The 21,944-nt window shown below is 35.3% G+C and overlaps 1 protein-coding gene across 2 annotated transcripts in view; it reads left to right on the forward strand.

Annotated features, from left to right (window-relative positions):
- LOC149774328 (uncharacterized) overlaps positions 1-21,944 on the forward strand; it is a 101,386-nt gene that overhangs the window by 17,572 nt on the left and 61,870 nt on the right. For both annotated transcript variants that reach the window (XM_089945408.1, XM_089945407.1), the window contains exons 5-7: positions 5,916-5,984; positions 12,319-12,428; positions 17,198-17,305. In XM_089945408.1, the coding sequence (XP_089801534.1) occupies positions 5,916-5,984; positions 12,319-12,428; positions 17,198-17,305 (287 nt within the window). The remainder of the gene's footprint in view (positions 1-5,915; positions 5,985-12,318; positions 12,429-17,197; positions 17,306-21,944) is intronic.

The raw sequence follows: 21,944 nt of genomic DNA on the forward strand, positions 1-21,944 counted from the left end.
TTGAAAACCTTCCATTTTCCTTAAGTTAGTTTATTTAATTTATTTATTCAGGTTCAGTTAAAATACCACTGTACAGTTAAAACTGTCTAAGGTTCTGTATTTTACTAGACCATGCCATTTCAGGACAGGTCACAAAGTGGAACAGTCGTGTAATTCTTGGATCTTTGTCATAAAATGGCTCTTTACGATTGATTTAGACTTGATGCTGTGTCAGAATAACATATTTTATGAAACAATCTGAGAGCACTCATACAGGCATAGAAAAGAGATCTTGTATTTGTGTTAAACTCATCCTAAGTCTGAGAGGGCTCACACAATTAGAGAAAACAGATTTATTATACTCATCCTAAGTTTAAGTGGAAAGAGTCAAAGTGAGGTCAGTTGTTTTTGCCAGCATTTCCATGAGACCCTCCCTGTCTCGTATGAAACACATTCTTGCACCCCCTTATGACAGGTTCCAATAGGGGGATGGTTCCAATCTTCATTGCCAAAGTGGAAAGATTTACCATGACAAGTGGTTTCCAGGCAATTTGGTATCATGTTCAGCACACCTCTTAAGCTTTTGCCCAGAGTTCCTTCAGACACAAACACAGCACTTATCACTTGGTCATCAGCCATTCTGTCAACTCTTTTATGTTCTTGGGTTCATAATGGAATGCAACATAGAGTTCTAAATGCCATCCATTGGGGAGACTACACAATCAGTGTGGATTTACAAGAGGCGTGACATTATGTTCCCACTCACGGCTTAAAGAAGACCCGCAATTTGCCTGCAAAAAAGAACTGTTTACAACACAGCAGGCTAGTTTTATTTTGGAGCAAGACATGATTTCATGTGTTACCCTCCTCATTCTCAATCTCATTGTTAACAAAGACATATCCAGTATGTTTCCCCCAGGAAAAAGAATTGAATTAATGTTTAATAACTTGCCTATATGGAGCAATCCATCTGCTAGAGAATTCCTTCATGTGCTTTGTTTTGCTCAAACAGCAGATGGCTTAGTACCAAGCCACTTTCTTGGGCTCTGATTAGAATGATTCTATAGTCTAAATATAGTGACTGAACCTTTGGCCATTGGACCAGCTTTCAGTCTGCACAATATAAGGTTGCATCTCAAAAGCAGGGAAACCACTCTGGACTTGCATCAGGGATACCTCTGCAAGTGCAACCTCTGACAGTTACGACCGGTAGAGATGCAAACACTGAGAACTGGGGAAGCAAGTGTTGTACCAGTTTGGGATGCCATAGGACTATGGCCTCTCTTGGGATCATTATTTATATATCAACATTATCAAAATGAAAACTGTTTTGAAAGCTTTTCATTGATGGCTGAAGAACCTACATGGGAATATAATTATCATTTTATCCATCAACTCCATTGTGGTGACTTATCTCAAACAGCAAAGCGGAACCAGGTCCCAAGGCCTTTGTATTCTTATTTAAGATTTTCTAAAGTGGTGTCCTCCATGACAAATCCTTGCCCAGGTTGCACATATCATAGGCTGGCTAATATATTGGAAGACTCATTATCCTGCAAGAATAAATGAATACAAACAGAATTTTCTCATCAACCATTTTTTACTCAATAGATGCTTGATGGGATTAGCAAATGATAGACCTATTTGGTTACAAGGTAGAATGCCAAAATTCCAACTTTTGTCTCACTAGTCCCAGATCCAAAAGGCCTGGATAATTCATGCTCTTCCTGTACATTGAAACATCCAAATATATACAGTTCTTCAAAATCTCAGGTTCCAAAGGTGATACAGGAAGCTAAAGAATCAGAGTGTCTACTCATTCTGATTACTCAACTTAAATGGGAAACCTTGGATTAACCACATCAGTTTTACAACGGAATCACCATGAATCAAGATATTTACTCATCTGCTTTAAGCAACCATGTCCCAACCCAGAGTTACTGAACCTGTTCATCAGGATCTTGTTAAAACATGCCCTTTGGAACAAACAGTTCTTACAATTAATGGTGGAGAATCTCTCAAGTAAGATGGCCATCCACCTGAAAGGCATTCAAAGACAGTGGAATATATTCTCAATGGAGTGCACAAAAACACTTTATGCCACTAGGCATTGATACCTCAATAGCTAACTTCCTATGGATTTTAGATGAGAAACTACAATTAATACCTACTGTTCCATGATCACTGTCACACTGTTATCATGGAAGAGAGGATATGGAAAAAACCAAAGACCTATTCTATTTGTTCATTTTGGATTTCAACTGACCAATGACCCAAGTGGAATTTATGGGTATTAATCAGGCTGAACTGCTCTCACCAATCATATAAGTCCTGTCTCCTGACAAATGGCAGGCAGAATCAGCAAATATTCATACTGTTGGTGTATCCATCTACATGCAGTTTGGACAAGATTGGATCAGTATCACTCATTAACCCTTCCCTGCGTTCATTGCCAACAACAGGCTATCATTCATGGGTGATCAGATATTGTTAGTAATTCCTGTCTACTAAGAAAATTTCATCTTAATGTCATCTACAGATGCCAGTTTGAACTTTGAAGTGGTGCTTAAGGAAGATGAGCTGTTGCATCAAGGGAGATCACATCACATCTTGCCTTTAAAGGAGGGGAAGGATGATATCAACACTGACACTTCATCCTGTATAGGTGGGCTATCTGTTCGACATAACAGAAATAACCCCTTACCAATGATTTTGCTTTGTATGTCAGCTCACGGAGTTTGGACATTCACCGCAGACTTTGCATATGAGTGAAACTGAGTTCTCTTATTATTCATGCCATGGGATGGAGATCAAAGTATGCTTCTCCATTTGTTACAGAGTTCCTTCATCCTAAAGGGGTCAAATTGATGTGGTGGAACCTTACCTTTCCTGTTTGTTTGACAGCTTCATAAAGATGTGGCTTAATGACTTCTGCTGGGTTTGCAGGAGGGCCATATTTTGCCCTTTCAAAGCTGCTCATATTCCCAGTTGGGTTATCAAGTAGCTGTCTCACATACCATAGGGGACCAGAAATGGTCTCAGCTGGATAAGGGGATGTATCTCCCTTCACCTCTTACCTATTATTAGGTATTATGATTCGGTAATGTATTTGAAGAAGATACCATTTTTTCTAATGAAATGTTTCTTTGATAATTTTTACCCAATCATAATGCACATACACCCTACCAGCCTCTCTGTAGTTACATCCATATAGAGAGCATGCCTTTGGCTCCAGTAGTAACTGATGATTTCACAGAAATTGGTGCCAGTCCCAGTAGCAAGGGGAGATAAGTCTAACTGCTACTTAGATGGGCAGATAACTTAACTTTTTAGATAAAAAGTTTTAACCAGGGAGAGCTGGTTTTGTGAAGTAGCAGTAGCTCTCCTTAGATATGCTTGGGTAAATATTATTGAGGAAACCTATTGTACTAGAAAAAAAATTGGTTTCTAAATAGTAATGTTATAGAGGCAAACAAAAATGCAGTTCAAACTCAATGTTAGAATTCAGTAAATTTTCAAAACTACTGAGCTATGCAGAAGGCTCATGTGAATGTATACATTGGCTGCTTGAACACATCTCAACCTGCTTCTCTTGCATTTTGTGTATGCCTGCATGGACTGATGTCCAGTTCGTTCTCTTTTGCCTGATCAACTATGAACTTTGCGCAGAGTCAGTGCACTTATAGGGATAGGATGAAGAGACCCGCTTGCACCTCTTAACTGGCCCCCTCCTTTCCCATAAATGGTTTAAGACAATTCCTGATGTAAGGAAGATGCTGGCTCCCTTAATAAGGGAAGGGTCCATGACTCTGGTATGGAAATAGTTTGTGAGGCAGTAGATTAGTGGGGAGAGCAACAGACAGAGAGAGATGTAACTTTGTACAATTAAGAAAATGTCAAATCTGGTAGCCAAGTTACTTTTTTGCAGACTGAGATGGTTTCAACAAAGTTTATATTGTCAAAATGCAGATTCCAAAACTGCATTTACTTACAAAACTCCAGAAAAAGAAATGAATGCATACACATAAAAATTCAATTTATATATTATTATATTATTATGCCAATGGAAACAATTTAAATCAACCAGCATGGGGGGGGTGCAGAAATTTTGTCAAAATCAAGTTGTCCACAGACAAGTTAATTAAAAATTTACTTGTCTGTATAAAACATCCACTTGTCCACAGCTCATAACTTAAAAGAATAGTGGAAGACATGAATGTTAAAAATGTTTACTTTAATTAAGCTTTACAATTTAAATGGGGGCCCCGAGTGGTCTATTGCGCTCACCATTCTGGATCACTGCCATTTCACCGCTGTCTACGTGGGTTCAAGTCTCAGGCTCTGCTAACGTTGGTACTTGAGAAAGCTTGCCAGTAGCTTCTCATGGGTCGATGGTTCTTCCCGGGGTTTTCCAGTGTTCTTCCTCCACCAGTTATACTGGCTGCCATGTATAGCCTATCTTGTGCTGAAAAATGGCATTAAACCCAACAACAACAACCATTTAAATGCATGCATTATGGATCCGTAACATGCAACATATACAGGATATTTCAGCATGTGTTATTTTTAGACTTTTATGGTCAGAGTCTACAATTCTAACAAGAATGCATTCTTGGTCTATAACTGCCAGTTGGTACTAGCATCTGAAAGGACGGGTATGAATTTAGCTCCAGATATTTTAACCTTGACATTTTTCAGTAGGACTAATGATTTGCTGTTGAAATCTATACATGCAGTTTTGTTGATGTGATCAGTTCCAAGTTCAACTCCATTTTTGATTTGAATCTCACAAACAAATTCATCCTCTGAAAAAGATTTTGTCTGTTTTGCTTTGGCATATGCTGTGTTAAACAGCTTTTTATAATGCTTGGTTTTGCTCATGTTGTATTTAATGACCACTGTCTAATCACCAACAGCTTCTTTTTTGATTATAAAATTTTAACTGACATATTGTGCTTTGCACATTTTTGGTGAGTTAACAGCATGTCTTTCCTTGTGATAACCTGTCTTGCAAACAATCCACTGCAGTTGAGGGGTATCTCTTATATATTATACAAGATGTTGAGGGTTATCTCTTATATATTATACAAGATGTTGAGGGTTATCTCTTATATATTATACAAGATGTTGAGGGTTATCTCTTATATATTATACAAGATGTTGAGGGTTATCTCCTATATATTATACAAGATGTTGAGGGTTATCTCTTATATATTATACAAGATGTTGAGGGGTATCTCTTATATATTATACAAGATGTTGAGGGGCGTCTCTTACATACATATATTATACAAGGTGTTAAAGTTGATGTAAATTTGGTTTTTAATGAAATTTTAATCATAGGTAAATGGTTATAATCTACCTCAAACAGATGGACATGTATATACATAACACTCTGATTAGGTAATAAAACTGACATTAACTGTTTTTGTCACTGAAAAAAAACCCACTGGCGCAGTCAATAAGCAGTGTTATCTTAAACGCTGAAATTAGTGACAACATGGTAGAATGAAGCTGCTAGCAAGCTAATGAACAGCAAGATACGAGGTGATAAATGAGAAAAGCTAAACAAAATGTAATTCTCTGTCTTCTCTTTCTGGATGTAAATACAGCACATTTATGCTAAAGCTAATTTAATAAATTGTATGAGAGTAAACAAATGTCTCAGTAAGATGTGTATTCTTGTTATGTACAATATTATGTGAACTAGCACCAGTTGAATGATGTTTGTCTGGACAAGACTAACTCAAGCAAGGAAAGTAAAGCTCATTGGTTGATTATGCCAACATTTCAGTACTGGGTATTTAAAAGTACCTGTGTGGGGGAAGTATGCACTAGAAAAACACAGTAATGTATTCTTGTGTGGGGGAAGGATACTCTAGAAAAACACAGTAATGTATTCTTTTATTGTTCTATGTTTTATTTGATTGCTTCAGGTATTGTGAAGGAGAGATCTACTGACCCCACAGGCAGAATTTTCTATGATGAACAGTGCAAAAAGCAAGGTAAAACTTGGGTTGTTTTGATTTCTTTCAAGAATAACCAGCATTATGTGTACAGTTCACTTGATGCAATTTTTATTTCTCCATGTATTACAGTGGGACAATAAATGACTTCCATGCTGTCTTACATTGAAGCTCTGTGTGCTAGGTAAATACCTACAAATGACTGCTGCAACTTGGCAGACGCATATTGTGCAATTCCACCACAGAGGGGGCCGGTAGACATTATTGATTGACATTTGAATAGCCACTTCATGAAGGCTACTCATGGAAAGACTGCAACATTAGACTGATTTACAGTCAGATACCAATTGAAGAATTTCTATGTCAATTATATATTTAGAAAAACATTCATTTTAAACGAGTTGTATATTCATTACATTTGGGATTAGAAACAGTTCATCAGCTTCTATGCAATGCTTCTGTTTACAGTTATTGCTGATGTAAAAAAATTCATGTGCATTTCCAATCCAGTGTTTTATCATGATCAGTGGGAAGAAAATGACTTTACACCTCAGTACATAATGAGATTAGCAAGCTCATTGACACAACCATGTTCTCATCAGTTCTTACTTGTCCCTTTCGAAAGAATATCCTGATTTGGGAAAGTTATTTGAGCTTCTAGCTGCTGTTGAAGTTTGATAGTCTTTACAAGGATTTTGCAGGGATGAAAACAGTTACATTATTGTTGAAGTTTAATAGTCTTGGCAAGGATTTTGCAGGGATGAATCAGTTACATTATTGTTGAAGTGTTATAGTCTTGGCAAGGATTTTGCAGGGATGGATCAGTTACATTATTGTTGAAGTGTTATAGTCTTAGCAAGGATTTTGCAAGGATGAAAACAGTTACATTATTGTTGAAGTGTTATAGTCTCAGCAAGGATTTTGCAGGGATGAAAACGTGTTACATTATTGTTGAAGTGTTATAGTCTTGGCAAGGATTTTGCAGGGATGAAAACAGTTACATTATTGTTGAAGTGTTATAGCCTTGGCAAGGATTTTGCAGGGATGAATCAGTTACATTATTGTTGAAGTGTTATAGTCTTGGCAAGGATTTTGCAGGGATGAAAACAGTTACACTGTTGTTGAAGTGTTATAGTCTTGGCAAGGATTTTGCAGGGATGAAAACAGTTATATTATTGTTGAAGTGTTATAGTCTTGGCAAGGATTTTGCAGGGATGTATCAGTTACACAGTTACATTATTGTTAAGAGACATTTTGAGCACTAATCTGGAACAGGAAAATTCCAGAAAAATTGGGAAATACAGTCAAATCTGTATACAGCAGCCACCCATGGGAAAAGGCAAAAATGGCCTTTGTAGACAGGTGACATCTGAAGGCAGGTATGGCTCTCAGACTTAGTTCAAGACAAATGTAAGTACTATGAACCAAATAGCATTGGCATTATTATTTGTAGTGTTATCATTGTTATTATTTCACATGTATTATTATTAGCAGCAGCAGTAGTATGCTACTCAGATACATGTATTTAGTTTAGCTATTTAGCAGCAATCAAGAAAGCTACAATTGTGTACATGCACTCATTTATCTGTTTCTCTCTCTTACACATGCAAACACTTCTATCTCATTATCATTAGAAATGGCTCCTAAATAAAATTGCTATTTGAGAGTTTACCCGTAATTGTAAAACCTATGACTGTTTTGCTAGGCATGAAAACGTTCACACTTTAAACATTTGACTGATTAAGCTGTTGCTCAAAAACTCACCAAGATCAAAAGAGTCAGCTTTTATTTACAGCCTTTGATTAGTGAATGCAAAGAAACTTCCTTTTGCTATTGTTAGTAACATCTAAAACGTTATTCTGAATTTCCTCTGACCCTTCTCACCCCATTTTAGATATTTTGACATTTATGTTGGGGTGTAGGGTCAGAGTCAATTGTCTATCAAACAATCAGAATTCACAACCACAGAGCTAGATTCATCAGACAGAAAACATGTCAATGCGGTAGTCACGTGATACAACAGAGCTCTGTTGACATATGCTCCATTCTTGATGAATCTGACTTTCTCCAAATTGCTGCAGCAGTGACACATTTTGGTCATTGTTCTCAGAATAAATGTATTGAGAATTATGTGTCCTTTCATTCTTTTACAAACAATATTGTGACTTTCATTTAATATTTTTGAGTTTTTGTATAACAACATTGGAATGGGCTTTGTTGTTGATATCACATGACTGCATGGACATGTAGGTAGTGAGATTTGTGTACTCATGTGACTAGCAATGCAAATGTTGAATACCAGGTCAAAATTCATCAACACTGTAGTTTCCTCTCATCTTTAAGTAGATTAAAAACATAATGATTATAATACTCGCAGTTTCTCAGAAATTATATCATTTTCCTATTGATTTCATGCTGATATGACTTGATGTAACTTCGTTTATATTTGCTAGGCATGCTGGTAAGGGGTTACCATATGCCAACAGTGCATGGTGGCTGTGAATTCCATTTGCTTGATTCGGCAGTTGACTCTGACCCTACACTCTAACATAAATGTCCATATGGGAAGGGTTAGAGGATTACTACACCATATCACTAGCACAGTATAGCTCCTGTATGCTTAAAAACTGCCTTGCTTTTGAAGCTGATATATTGACTCTTGAGTTTCACTGGATTATGAAGTACAATCAAATATGAAATGTTTAAACATCAATTCAGGTAATATACCTTTTTGTATTCCATGCCTTGATCATCAAACAAAAAAAATTTAATTGGCATACTTGGAGCAGTTACTTATGATATGATCCATTGACCACAGAAGGCAGGGTGAAACCACTGGTTGGTCAAGAAATACATGGCTGCTGACCATGGGACATTTACATAGGAAATTTGCAGGGAGAAAATAAGAATGGCCACTGTGAGCAGATGACCAGTGAAATCAGGTGACCATTTAGTCAGATTTGACTATATGTTATTAAATACATTATTCTGTAGTAATTGCGGTTCCCAGTGATGGAAAATCCTGGAAATATTCTCGAAACAAAATTATATCATCGAATATAATGAAAAAGTCAGAGAAAACAATTTTGTAATGGAAAGTAATGGCAAAGGTATGAAAAATGCCCAAAACTATAAAATCTCTTTCCTTGCTTTTCAGTATGATTGGACGGCTGTAAGGGGAGGCCAAGGCCATAGTGGCAAAAAACTACTTGACTGGTTATCTTTCTTATCATGTTGATCAATATTATCATTTTTTTTCTGTGTGCAGATTTAACTTTCAAGCCTTTTTCATTATAATTATTAAGTAATTGTAGAAAATCAGATTTTTGTCATCTAGAAGTAAAGGAAAAGTTTTGAAAATGATCAGATTTATTGAGGAACCTAGGCTTGACTGGGCATTATCTTTGAAAAATGAAATAAAATAAAATTAATTGGGCCAGTGAAAATAGAAACAAAGCATATTGGAATTGATAGAGGACTTAGCGTACTAGTGGAGCTGGTTTGTTGTGACATTTTTGTTATTGTGTAAACACTGTGTATCAGTTTTATTTCTCATAAATTGAAATTTCCAATCAGTGTAAATAGTCTTTTAGAAAATCATAAAATGATAAACAGAAATTAAGATTTTGAACCATCCCCTGCCTCAGTCACCTATGTGCTGTTTAGATGATAATAAAGACTCCTTTGCCCAATTAGGTCACTTAGGTTCTATTAGGCATCTTCAAAATGGAGAAGTAAGGGAAGGAAACTGTTTTGCCTTCCCTTAAATGGCTCAGCTGATATTTCAGCATCCAAAATTCCTAGACAGATTTCACTATCAAGAGAGCTTATCAGTCACTTACTGAGAGGGAAATTTTACATTTTTGTGAATTAAAGCCCATGAAGTAAGGGATATACCTACTGTTTGGGCCCGACTCAGTCATTCACCTTTGGAGGACACTATCAAGTCTGCACATTGGTGATCGCATACTACCATTTCCTTCTACCTTCAGCCCTTATCGAATCAGAGCTAAAGTAATTTTTTGCTTTGTCCAGTAATTGTGGCACAAACCTAACTTACTGTTATTTTGCAGCACTGAGCACTTCTCCTTAAGTTGAGTAATTTTGATCCCATTGAGGTCGTGAAACTCCCTCTTAACTGACAAACTCATGTATACCATAGGGACAGGTAACATACTACTGATGGTAAAATTAATGGTTGGAGATGGGGTTGGTAAACTGATTTTAATGATGAAATACTTAGCTGTCACTATTAGAGGCCATCCTACCATCCCAATCTGCTGTCATTTATTAGTCAAGATCCTAGAAAACATTACTTGCTATTGCACACAGGCCTGTGACATTGAGTCAGACTAGGTTGATGTACATTTGTATGTTCAAAACCTTTTAGAACAGGAGAATGGTACATCATCTCACAGACATGGGCTTTTCCATTGTGGAAAGGGTAAGCTATACAGTGGTGGCAGGTAAGTATCACATCATTAAATTTAATCTTACAGCCCAGAAAACTAGATGTGGTTCCCAAAAATTCACATCATGTGATTGATTATTGACCGTTTCAGTAATGTCATATTATTAGCCTATTTGCTATTTAGCTTAACATTTGGGTACATGTCAAGTGAACTGGCAGAATGTACAGTACTGAATAATATCATGTAAACATCAACTTAAAAAAACAAAGGATGGTGTAGCATGACTCCTTGAAAATCTTTAGATGATACAGCTTTTCCATGACTTGACTAATAAATTTGGTAATATTAAACTTGTCAGCAAATATATATTTTTGAGCTGTTAGTAATTTTGTACATGTATTTCCAAAAATTAGTGGAAGATTATTAATTTTTTTTCAAGCTGTTTGAGAGCTGGACATTTTTTTTTCAGAAGAATCACAAGTACCCTCAGAAAATTAAATAGTTGGTCCTTATATTAGATATCAGTGTGTATTTCATTTTGTAGGAACATTCTAAGCAAAAGATTGTAAAGTGACTGGCGGAATTAGAAGAAAGATCACAGTGCATTCATTATTTGAAGAGTCCATGCAATCAGGTCACAAGTTGCTTCAGCATTATCTTCATTGTCATATAGACCAGCTAATACTTACATGTGCATTTTTGGGGTATTTTTTTAATGTTTAAAAGCAGTTGAATGTGTTTGAATATTCGAGGGCATTTTATTACATCTTGAAAAGAGCCTTTCACACTGGATACTGTGTGTTTACTGACCAGTAAGTTACATGCAATGTAGTGGATGTTCAGTACTACATCATTATCTGTGAGTTTCCAGTGGGGGCAATAAACCTATTCTCCACAATAAAATCCTTGATGCAGACATCCACAACAAGCACTGTATCTTGTTCGGGATGAACAACAGCATGGATGGATTAATTGCTGATATGGAAACATTTTCCAAAATTCACAATCATGCCTGTATTGTATGTTCACAGCATAATTGGACAAATTTGACAGCCCTTTTAAACAGTTTTTTGGGGGGATCTCCATAATCTGAATTCATCTTCATTATTTGCTGTATATTTTAACTTCATTTTTGGGGTGATTTCTGTTTTCAAGAGTTCAAATATAAACTTTAATTACAACAGCAAATTGATTGATCTGTGTGCCAGTAATTGGACACTCCCATAGCTCAGACTATCAATGTAAATATTTAAAGTTGATGAGCCATATTTTTAAAACTGCTCCATGGATTTGAAAAAAAATCAGTATACATTTCAATTCACATGTATTCATTCAAGGCACATATAAAAATTAGTTTATTTGCCTTTAAGCACGTACAAATGTTGCTATTCTGCCATCACATATGACCAGTGTTACTAAAAATAGAAGAACCTTAGCAGCTTTTTTAAAATCACTGAAAAGTTTGACTAAATTTGACAAAAAGCATCCTGTCAAGAAGGCCTTTTATGTTTTGTACAAATGATGCTGATGTCATCAGATTTAGCTGAGTTAAGATAAAAAAAAAATTAAAAAATGAAGGCCTTTCAGGTTTGCACAAATAATTCTGATCTACTATTCAGTATGGCCATTGTTACTAAAATAGATGAACCTTTAAGCATCTTTTTATATAGCAGTCAACAGAAGTTGACCAAATTTGACAGATAGAATCCTGGCAATGAGGTCTTTCAACTTTGTACAACTGGTGCTGATCTGCCATCCAACATGGTTGCCATTACTAAAACAATATACAAATCTTTAATGTCAGAAAGCATCATACTGGTACTAACCAAGATTTTTTAGCCAACATTCCTTGCATCTGACTTTTAGATTTCAGAGGTGAGTAATTTCAGACCCATATAGGCCTCTTATTTTCACTGGAATTCCTATACTAATCTTTCCCATGTTTTTGTTTTCATTTCTAGGTGTCATCCCAGTGTCCTACTTTCAGCGCCACCTTGGGGACAGAAATTTGCGCATGAGACATCACTACTTGGGAGGATTTGGAACAAAACCAATAGCAGTAGCTTTGAAGGTAATTCTTCTATATTGATATAGAGGAGACAAAAATTCAGACCCAGGCTTGAGGACCAATTTAAAGTATTCTTAAGACATTTTTATTTGGATGAGGATTTAAATTAATTGCCTCCAGCATTTATATTGTACAGTCCAACCTGCCATTAGTGGTCACTTTAGGGGAAAGGCAAAACTGGCCATTGCACACATATGGCTGCTTTACATGGGTTCATTCTTTTAAAATTGATTTTTGAAAAACACAATGCACCAAATATTGTCATTATTATTATTATTATTACAATATCAGTGTTATTTTATGTGCAGTGTACAACAAAATCACAGTTGCAGGTACATGTATTTATTATCCTCTCCTGTAAGGAAAATACATCTATATTCTCATACCATAAATATTTCTATGATGAATTTTTTTAATGTATGATCAGTTTTTTTGTCTACGTTTTCAAATACAGTCAAACTTGTCCTAATTGTCATCAGTGATTCACCCTGTCTTACACAGTCATTGAAGCATATCTGCAGTGACCCACTCCAAGTACACAAACCAAATACTTGTTTTATCTGATGAGCATGGCATTGTCAGATAAAGGAAAATCATGTGAATTGATGTTGAAGCATTTTATATTTCAACTGTACTTGTTGTACAGCAGTCACACTGTCAGAAAAACTCAGAGGTGTCTGCATATGTCTTGTCTTCTCTATAAAAGCTTAAAAACAGCTAGATTTTGAGCTGTTAACACGGGGAATTGGTACAAGAAAAAAAAAGGGATAGCCTGAAGAAAGACAACACTGTAAGATGTAAGAAAGGAAAGAGAAGAGAAAGAGAAAGAAGTCTGGAACAGAAGAGAATAAGAAACGGGAGTATTTTAAGAGTATAAGTATATAATAGGTGTAGATATAAATCTTATAAAATAATGATATGTACAAAAATTGTAACCAAGAAGTAGTTCAAAACTGAAGATGCATCAACTGATTTTCATAAATATCAAAACATTTCAAACAATGTACAGAAAATGACTACTATACAACCAAATTAATAAATGTGTGCCGTTCAGTTTAAAAACATTCCAGTGTATTGTTCCTTTTGGCTAATTCCATCTCACAAGTGTAGTATTGTTTTAAAAGAATTTTAAACAACGGTATGGATGAAGGCTTTTTTTCATGGTGCATATTATGTATGTATCTTTAAGATATCAGCAGTATAAAATTAATTACATTGATTGCTTCTAGCATACCAGCATTTATTCCTGTAAGAGAAAAGGTATGTTGGAAATTAGTGTTGTTTTTAATCCACTGACTTAAATCATTCCAAAACTGCTTTACAGTTGCACTGTCCCCAAAAAGGTGAATTAATGTTTCAGGCAAATCCATATAAAAAGAATTATTATTATTTGCTATTCCCATTGTTTCTAAAAATAACTGTTTCAAGAACTGTAGAACATGACAGTAGTTAGATATAGGTATGCTAAGTTATCTAAATCATTATTAATTAAAATGTTGTATTTAGATAATTCATCTGCCAGTCAGTATTGTTAAAGTAAACAATTACCTGCATTTTACATAGGTATTAGCTTGAAGCTTAAAATGCTTGAAGTGTTTCTAAGTGAACTTCATTATGTGTTTTGCTAAGTTTAAATATATTGTCTTCTTGATGACAGTGAAATATCCCAAATTTAAATCATATTCTGGACAAATATGATTTCATTTTTTTATGTTTGCTAGTGTAGTCATGATTATTTCGATACTTCTCACTATATGTGAAGCAAGAAATATTACCTTGAGGTAATGACTGCTCTTAAATTTGACTCCTTGTATGTATATGCTAATTTTTACCATGATCCTTTTCATCTATTTGTTTTATCAGTTAGTGTTCAGTTTGAGAGGTTTGTTTTATTTCTGCTTCATATATGCTCCCTGATCACATTAATGTCAGGAAAATATGGTCGCTGCCTCCCAAATTCAGCCATCCAAAAAAAATGAAAATTATGTTTTCTGTCTAGAGCATATAGATAAGGGGCAGTAACTCTTGTTCATTGCCTCCCATGCAACTGCTAGGTGTTTTAAGGATCTGTTCTGGTGCAGTACTTCTAACATCATACTGTAGATCTCCTAAAAATCCTTAGTTATCTCTGTAGTTTTCAGCCAGCCATCACTGAATTTGGGTTAATAGCGTATAGTAAGCAATTTTTGGGAGACCAATTTTTTTGTAAATTTGTCACATTTGTGGACTTCATTTTCTCTGACACTATACTCTAGCATGGTATTGCAGATACAGTTTGTTGTTCAAATTTTTGCATTAAAAGTTTATTAAAAATAGCAAAGGCTCAAATCTTGCACTGAGCAATCAGACGTTGTGAATATCCAACCCAAGATGGAATCAGTTGTGTGTTTAGGAAGTTGTTGGGTCCTTCTTCCCGCAAAGATTGATGTATGGCACCATTGTTACAATTGCATCAGCAGAATTGAAGGAGCAAGGCACTGCAGTTTTGCCATCCTTGCAGTTTTCTTTGCAATTGTTTGAGCTACATATGCATTGGCTGATACAGGAGGCAATAGGACAGTTTTTAATTTCAGGACAGTTTATGCCTATACATCCATCTCACCCCTCAGTAGATAATTTTGACTGCATGGAGGAGTGTCCCCCCCCCATTTTAAAGCAGTCTGTTAAATGAGCACAAGTTCTCCTCACATGTCCAAGTATGGTGTTTGGACCTGTAAGTCAGGGTGTATGTTTTTTTTTTTTTTGACTTGATTCATTAAATCATACTGTAATACCATATGATGCCATCCAGTCATCTGGTCATCCATACCTCATGCCTAGTGACTGTAGATAAGTCTGTCAGCAACATGTACTATAATTTCCTTCTTTTGTACATGAAACAATTCCAAGAAAGCAGAAGGGTGTCTTGAATGTGAATCATTCTCTTTTGATACACACATACATAGCAAACTAGTTTAAATTGAAACAAAATGACACCAAATATTAAGAGAAACAAGCTTTATTGGTGTGAATCATAAATATTATATTACTGAAAAATGTTAGAGGAGAGGGATTTTGTTAAACATAAAACATTTTGCATCCAGAAAAGGACAAATCAATAGCACTTTATAAATTTTGTAAGTGATTATCAAACAACATTCATCATTTGTAGACTTCATGACCATTCACGAAAGTAGACTAGGTAAAGTGAGTTTTATGCATAAATAATTTATAAATTTGTTTTTTATCTGTACTCTCATACTAACCACCACTCCAAATGGATTTAGCTGATTTGTGACAAAAAAATTTAACTGCAGATTCCGGTGATTAGCAAAAATAAATGTCAGTTTTTCATACTTAATTCTGTAATTATGGCTTGTAATATATAGATAAATTTTTTATGCAGAGATTACGCTTTTATGTCACTTATATTAGTTATAATTTAGCTTATACCTGTCTTGGAGGTTGACATGTATGGACGCACAACAAAGCAGTTTAGGTTTGCATTTCATACAATTTCCATTTGATCGGGTACCTGGATAACCGATTGTTATGATCAGCAGGTAATTGGTAGAGGTTTCCTAAAATTTCTACATCTCCATACCAGAGTCATCCATACTGCCATCTACACAGTCAGTACCTGTACCAACCATTATACCAGTGAACCAGCTGTCTGTACTGGTTCAACAAGTTCTTCCCATAAATCCAGCTAGTCATATATTGAAGGTGTACCCATAGCGGGTGGTACTATGACACATAAAGGGACAACAGAAATACCTCTTTCTTGCTGCCAGGCAAGTAGTACATTTACAGGGAAGTATGGCTGAACCAGAGTAACCCACACAGTGAGTGTGCGGATAAGGCTGAAGATCTAACATACTCAGAACGCCATTACCAGCAATGTTTTCATCTTGTTAATACAGGACACCGATGTTTTCATCTTGTTAATACAGGACACACTCAGATGCCTCTCATACTGAGATTCTAGCCTTAGACAGGATGACTGTTAGTTTTCTATAAATTTGATAAAATGTTTTTCAAGCTACATCAAAATTGGTTTATGTTTATAAGACTGCAGCTATGTCATCAATATTGAACTTAACATCATTTTTGATTTTTCGGGCTTGCCAATAAACCAGATAACAATCATTCCTGGCAGTCAGTGGTCACGAACAGAGAGAGCAGCACATCACTCCATGGCAAACATTTTGACTACCTCGGCTAACTTGGACTTGGTGTGATGAGACATAAGTCTATGTTCGACATCACTTAAGTTGCATGATGTCCTGACATTGTGGACAACACATTGTGGGTTGCCATTGCTGTTTGGAGGCAGAATCATGGAAGTGAGGAGACAAGCAGCTCAGGAACTGCCCCTCCAACTTGCAATTCAGCTTCAACAATCATATAAGCCCAATCAATCTCAACCTCCACGAGATGATTAGAGGCAGAAATAAGGAATCATTTACTGTCCAATCACAAAAGCAGTCTTAATCCCAATCAAATGTCAGGAGGCAGCAGTCCTGGTTTAGGAGGCAGCCTTATAGAGGAGGCAAGAAACAGGGTTTCTAATTCATGAGAAAGCTTGCAGTTTATGCAAATTAAAGACATCTGGTCATTGTAATAATTTATATTTTTCTCACTTTATCTTTACTTACATTTTATTTAGATTTTCATTTTTTGATTTGCTATTTATATTGACTTCATATTATTGACCATGTATCTGTCATTTCTTTTGCTGTCTATATAATTGTGCCGTCAGATAGATGACTTTGTAGATGGACTTATTCCAGATGAACACGATTACAGAGGTTCTGGACCTAACAGATAACTACCTGGAGAGTGAGGGAGTGGGATATATAGCAGAAGTATTGAAGGACAACACCTTTATAACAACATTAGTAAGCTTGGATAATTCTAACATCTAATCAGTTGGAAAAGATATTTTTATGCCACACCCTAGAATAATAGGCAAGATATGGGCATCACTTTTCTGTTAGGAGCAGGACATCATTAATTTTGTCCAAGTTAAGATTTTGTGCATTGTCAGCTTTTTAAAAATCATATACAGGGAGTTGTCATTGTAGCACAGTTTACAGCAGGCAAGAAAAATAGAATCATTTATTATATACTTGAGTCTGATATATATATATATATATATATATATATATATATATATATATATATATATATATATATATATATAAAGTTATTGGTGAAATAATTTGCATATATTTTATTCCTATATTTTCATATGTGAAGCTTGATTGTTTGATTGTGTGTACCTACAGAAGTTAAATCTGCAGAAACAAAAATAGGAACTTTGTGAACTAGAAAAAATAACTGGAAATTGGATTGTATTTTACACATGGAAACAAATTTTTGCTGAAAAATTTGACTCATTGTCATTCACATCTCTGTGAAGTTATATACCCTTACTTTCATGACAGTATTGATAAAACCACTGTGATGCATTGCTGAATTGGACTTGCTTTGTGGTCTGATTTGCTCAAATAGTTTATAAAATATCAAAATGTAACATGCTGCAGCAGATTAGCTCATTCCAATCCTACCACTCTCTTAAGTCACTGATATTTAAATCATATACTTGTGAAAGTGAGTTTATGGCAAGGGCATTGATATTTATATCATATACTTATGAAAGTGAGTTTATGGCAAGGGCATTGATATTTATATCATATACTTATGAAAGTGAGTTTATGGCAAGGGCATTGATATTTATATCGTACTTATGAAAGTGAGTTTATGGCAAGGGCATTGGGTGTGGCTGTTGTGCTGAAGAATGACTTGAATCTTCTAAAGAGCAATTCTGGACCAAGTTTGCTATATAATATGAAGGACCTTTTGTTTTCCTGCATAAATACTGGATATATTTCATCTTGTGGTACCAAAAATGATACGTTTTAACTCATTGTTTTGCCACTGGCTAAAATATTACATTTTTCATACCACACAATGAAATATACCCAGTACTAATCTAGAAAAAGAAAATATCCTCAGTTTGTATGCTAAATGTATGATAGGAAAACTTCACTGTACTGTAAGAATTTTATGTCAGACACAAAGCTTTGCCGAGTGTCTGATGCAGAATTTTATGACTCCTAGCATGGCATCTTCCAACTCGTGGTTTTTTTATACTTTACTTTCAGTGCAGTTTGTCTATCAGCATTATTCATTTTACCTCATATATCTAAGTGGATGAAATATAGGGAATTTTACACTGTTTAAGAATGTGAAGGAAAAAAACAACAATACATCAAGAATGTTAAAAGTTGTGAGAATCGGAGAGCAAATAAAACAGATCATTACCAGAAAGTTAAATGAAGCAAGTTGTTTTGGTTCAGTATTTTTACTACATAATAAATTCTAATATGTAAAAGTGTCAGAGCATTGTTGGGTTTATTTCTGTATATTTCCAGGAATGCAGTAAAATTTCATATTATGCACACATCCTACGTCATTATATGGGAAAGCTTTAAATTCATCTAGGTTGAAAAGCGTTATTGTCTTCATCATCGTCATTATTTGAGTCCAAAATATCAATTAACTAGTCAAGATCACAATCCCCATTGCCTAAAATATCAATTTCCCCCACATAATTTTCTATATATTTATCGAAATCGGCATCCACATCATTACCATCACTTTGCTCTTCAGAACAGTCCACTATTTTAATTTCTGAACTTTAAAATTCATTTTTGAAATCAGATATTCTGGTAAGCAGTTATTATCTCTCTTCATTTCTTCAAATTCAAGATCATGTTCTGCACTGCCTAAAATGTAAATGTTACCCACAAAAGTATCTATATTTTCATCAAAATCAGCATTCGCATTATAGCCATCACTTGCTGCTTCAGTACTGTCTGCCCTGTTGATGTCTGCACATTAAAACTCCTGTTTTGAAGTCAAATTTTCAAATGGCTAGTTGTCATCAACTTGGTTCATTTTGAACAAGTAAAGATAATGATCACCTGCTGCGTAAAATATTATTTTCCCCACAAAATTGTACATCACTTCCATCACTTGCCTCATTAGTACCGATTGTCATTTTGATCCCTGTACATGAAAACTCAATTTTGAAAGTAAATTTTTACCAGTTTTTGGTCTTTATTTTAAAACTTATGATATCACTGCATTTGTATACATCCTTCCTTCTGTAATATGGTGGGTTTGGTTATTGTTATCTAGAGGATGATTTACTATGGTGTTATTGCCAGGATCAAGTAAATAATAATTTAAAATATGAAATTAATGGTTGGTGTAACGAACCTACGCAGAGATATAGAATAGAACAACATGAGCCCCCATATGCTGAATATAACAATTTAATCAGTTATGTGGACAAAATGAAATTGAATATGACTTTTGAATGATACACTTTCTCGTCGATATGCAGTTACCAAATTTATAAAAGATGCATAACAAAAAAACAAATTCCATCATGAAATTGAGTAATTGAACTCAGTTGCCAAGCATGCCTGCATAACCTGGTTGCTTGCAAGTCCTTCCAAATTTAACATTGGTGACCAGTTAGAGTCGTTTTGCTCTTTCTTTCTCCAGTCTTTTCTGGGTCATCAACTGTAATTTGTCTGCTCTTGTTGCCCATTGTATGCGTGTATATATGGAGCTATTTCCCTTGTGCTATTGAGAATCACATGCTTCTACATAGCAGAATCTCTCTGTACCTTTTAAGTTCCATGTCCATCTAATTAAAAGTCCATCACACCCCAAACCAGGGATGTTAAACCCAGTGCAGTCTAGCAATTTAATATGGTACATAGCCCATTAGTCACTTTAATTGTTAATGTCACAATGACTGCAGCAAAATGTGCTGAGAGAACATCTACAAAGTTCACACTGTTACACCATCATTTCCTTCTTTTCAGTAATGTACATGTGAAATAATGACATCTTGCATAGTTAAATATACACTTCTGCAAAGTGGTAGATGGAATGTAGCATGCCTATGAATGGAATTGTATCCTTTCTCCAAAGGTAAAGTACAACTGGAATCGTATTCCATTGAAATGGATTAACCAATATGCATGTTTTTCACAACTTCCATTGCAACAAATTTCTTGAACAATTGGTTAAAGTTCATAAGATACACAATGCTATTATCAAAAACTTGCAGGAAGGTTTTTCATGGCAGGCATGTTCAACCAGGGTAATTAAGTTTTTAGTGTGCTGCCAAAGAACATATGGATTTCCAGAACAGTACATTTTTGAGAATATTGTTGACTTTATTTTCCAAATTTCCGTTGAACAGATATGCTCCTCAATAGCATGTTTCTTCCCCCTTCCGCCTCAGGAACCATGTTGTTTCCATAGTATTGATTTGTACAAATACAGATTGGACCTCATTAGAATTTTGTGGCATATTGTGGTCAAACTGGGTATATTTGGCTAGAATATGTATGCCATCTTCTTAAGCAGTTGCTGGGTTTTACAGCAGACAGGTTTAAAATCTTATTGGGGTCCCCAGTGACCGAGTGGTCTAAAGTGCTTTCCGTTACGGATCACTGCCATCTCACCTCTGTCTGCGTGGGTTCGAGTCTCCGATTGAAAAATGGCGTTATACCCTGCAACAACAATAAAATCTTATTCATATTGTAATCTTCCCAAGAACCTTGAATTGTGATTTAGGATAACCTGATTTGAACAGTTTGCATACTGGATAATATGACACTTAAGTCCAACTTTAAATGCTCAAATTGATTGTTAGCGTATGGAAAGACAAACAATTTTGCTCTGAAAGGGACTTGTATTCCAGTTTTAGAAATGTTTCAGAATGTCTGCTTGTTCTATATTTACTAATGATGTCACTCCACCAAATAAACCAATCTGTTGCTATTTGGCTTTGAGTTTTATAAGTATTGAATATTGTACATTTTGTTAGCTTTGACCAAATATAATATTTTGGATACATGAGGAGGTTTTTAGCTCTACTAGTCATAGACCTGAAGAGTTTATAGGATGGCCTGTTGTCCATTGTCAGTTCATCAGTTTGCACCAGTTTCTTATCATGACTCATAGACTAACGAGAGGATTTCCTTGAAACTTTAGACGCTCATCCACCCCATGGTCTAGTTGGTCCTAAATGAAAATGGTGTTGCTTGGACATCCAATATGACCATCATAGTGGCCATCTTGACAATGTATTACTACTCTGGAATGGATGGTCATAATAGCTTGCTGTTTTCACTGAAAGGCTTCTTATAAAGTCTTGTTGGTCCTAATAGAAAATTGTGCCAATCTGACAGCTGGTATGGCTGTAGTGGCTGCCATCTTCAGATTGTCATATCACCATGAAGTTTTTCACCAGAAAACTTTTTATGATGTCATATTGGTCTTAAGTGAAAATGGTGCCAGTCCAACCTCAAATATGATTGCCATTTTGAAAATCTTGTTTTTTCCACTCCCTGGTGATGGTTATATCATCATGGAGTTTTCACCAGCAGACTTCTTATAAGTTTTGTTAATTGTAAATGAAAAATGGTGTTGATTGACATCCAGTAT

This window comes from Sinohyriopsis cumingii, unplaced genomic scaffold, assembly GCF_028554795.1.
Source record: "Sinohyriopsis cumingii isolate HCF-2022 unplaced genomic scaffold, ASM2855479v2 utg000349l, whole genome shotgun sequence".
Lineage (NCBI taxonomy): Eukaryota > Metazoa > Mollusca > Bivalvia > Unionida > Unionidae > Sinohyriopsis > Sinohyriopsis cumingii.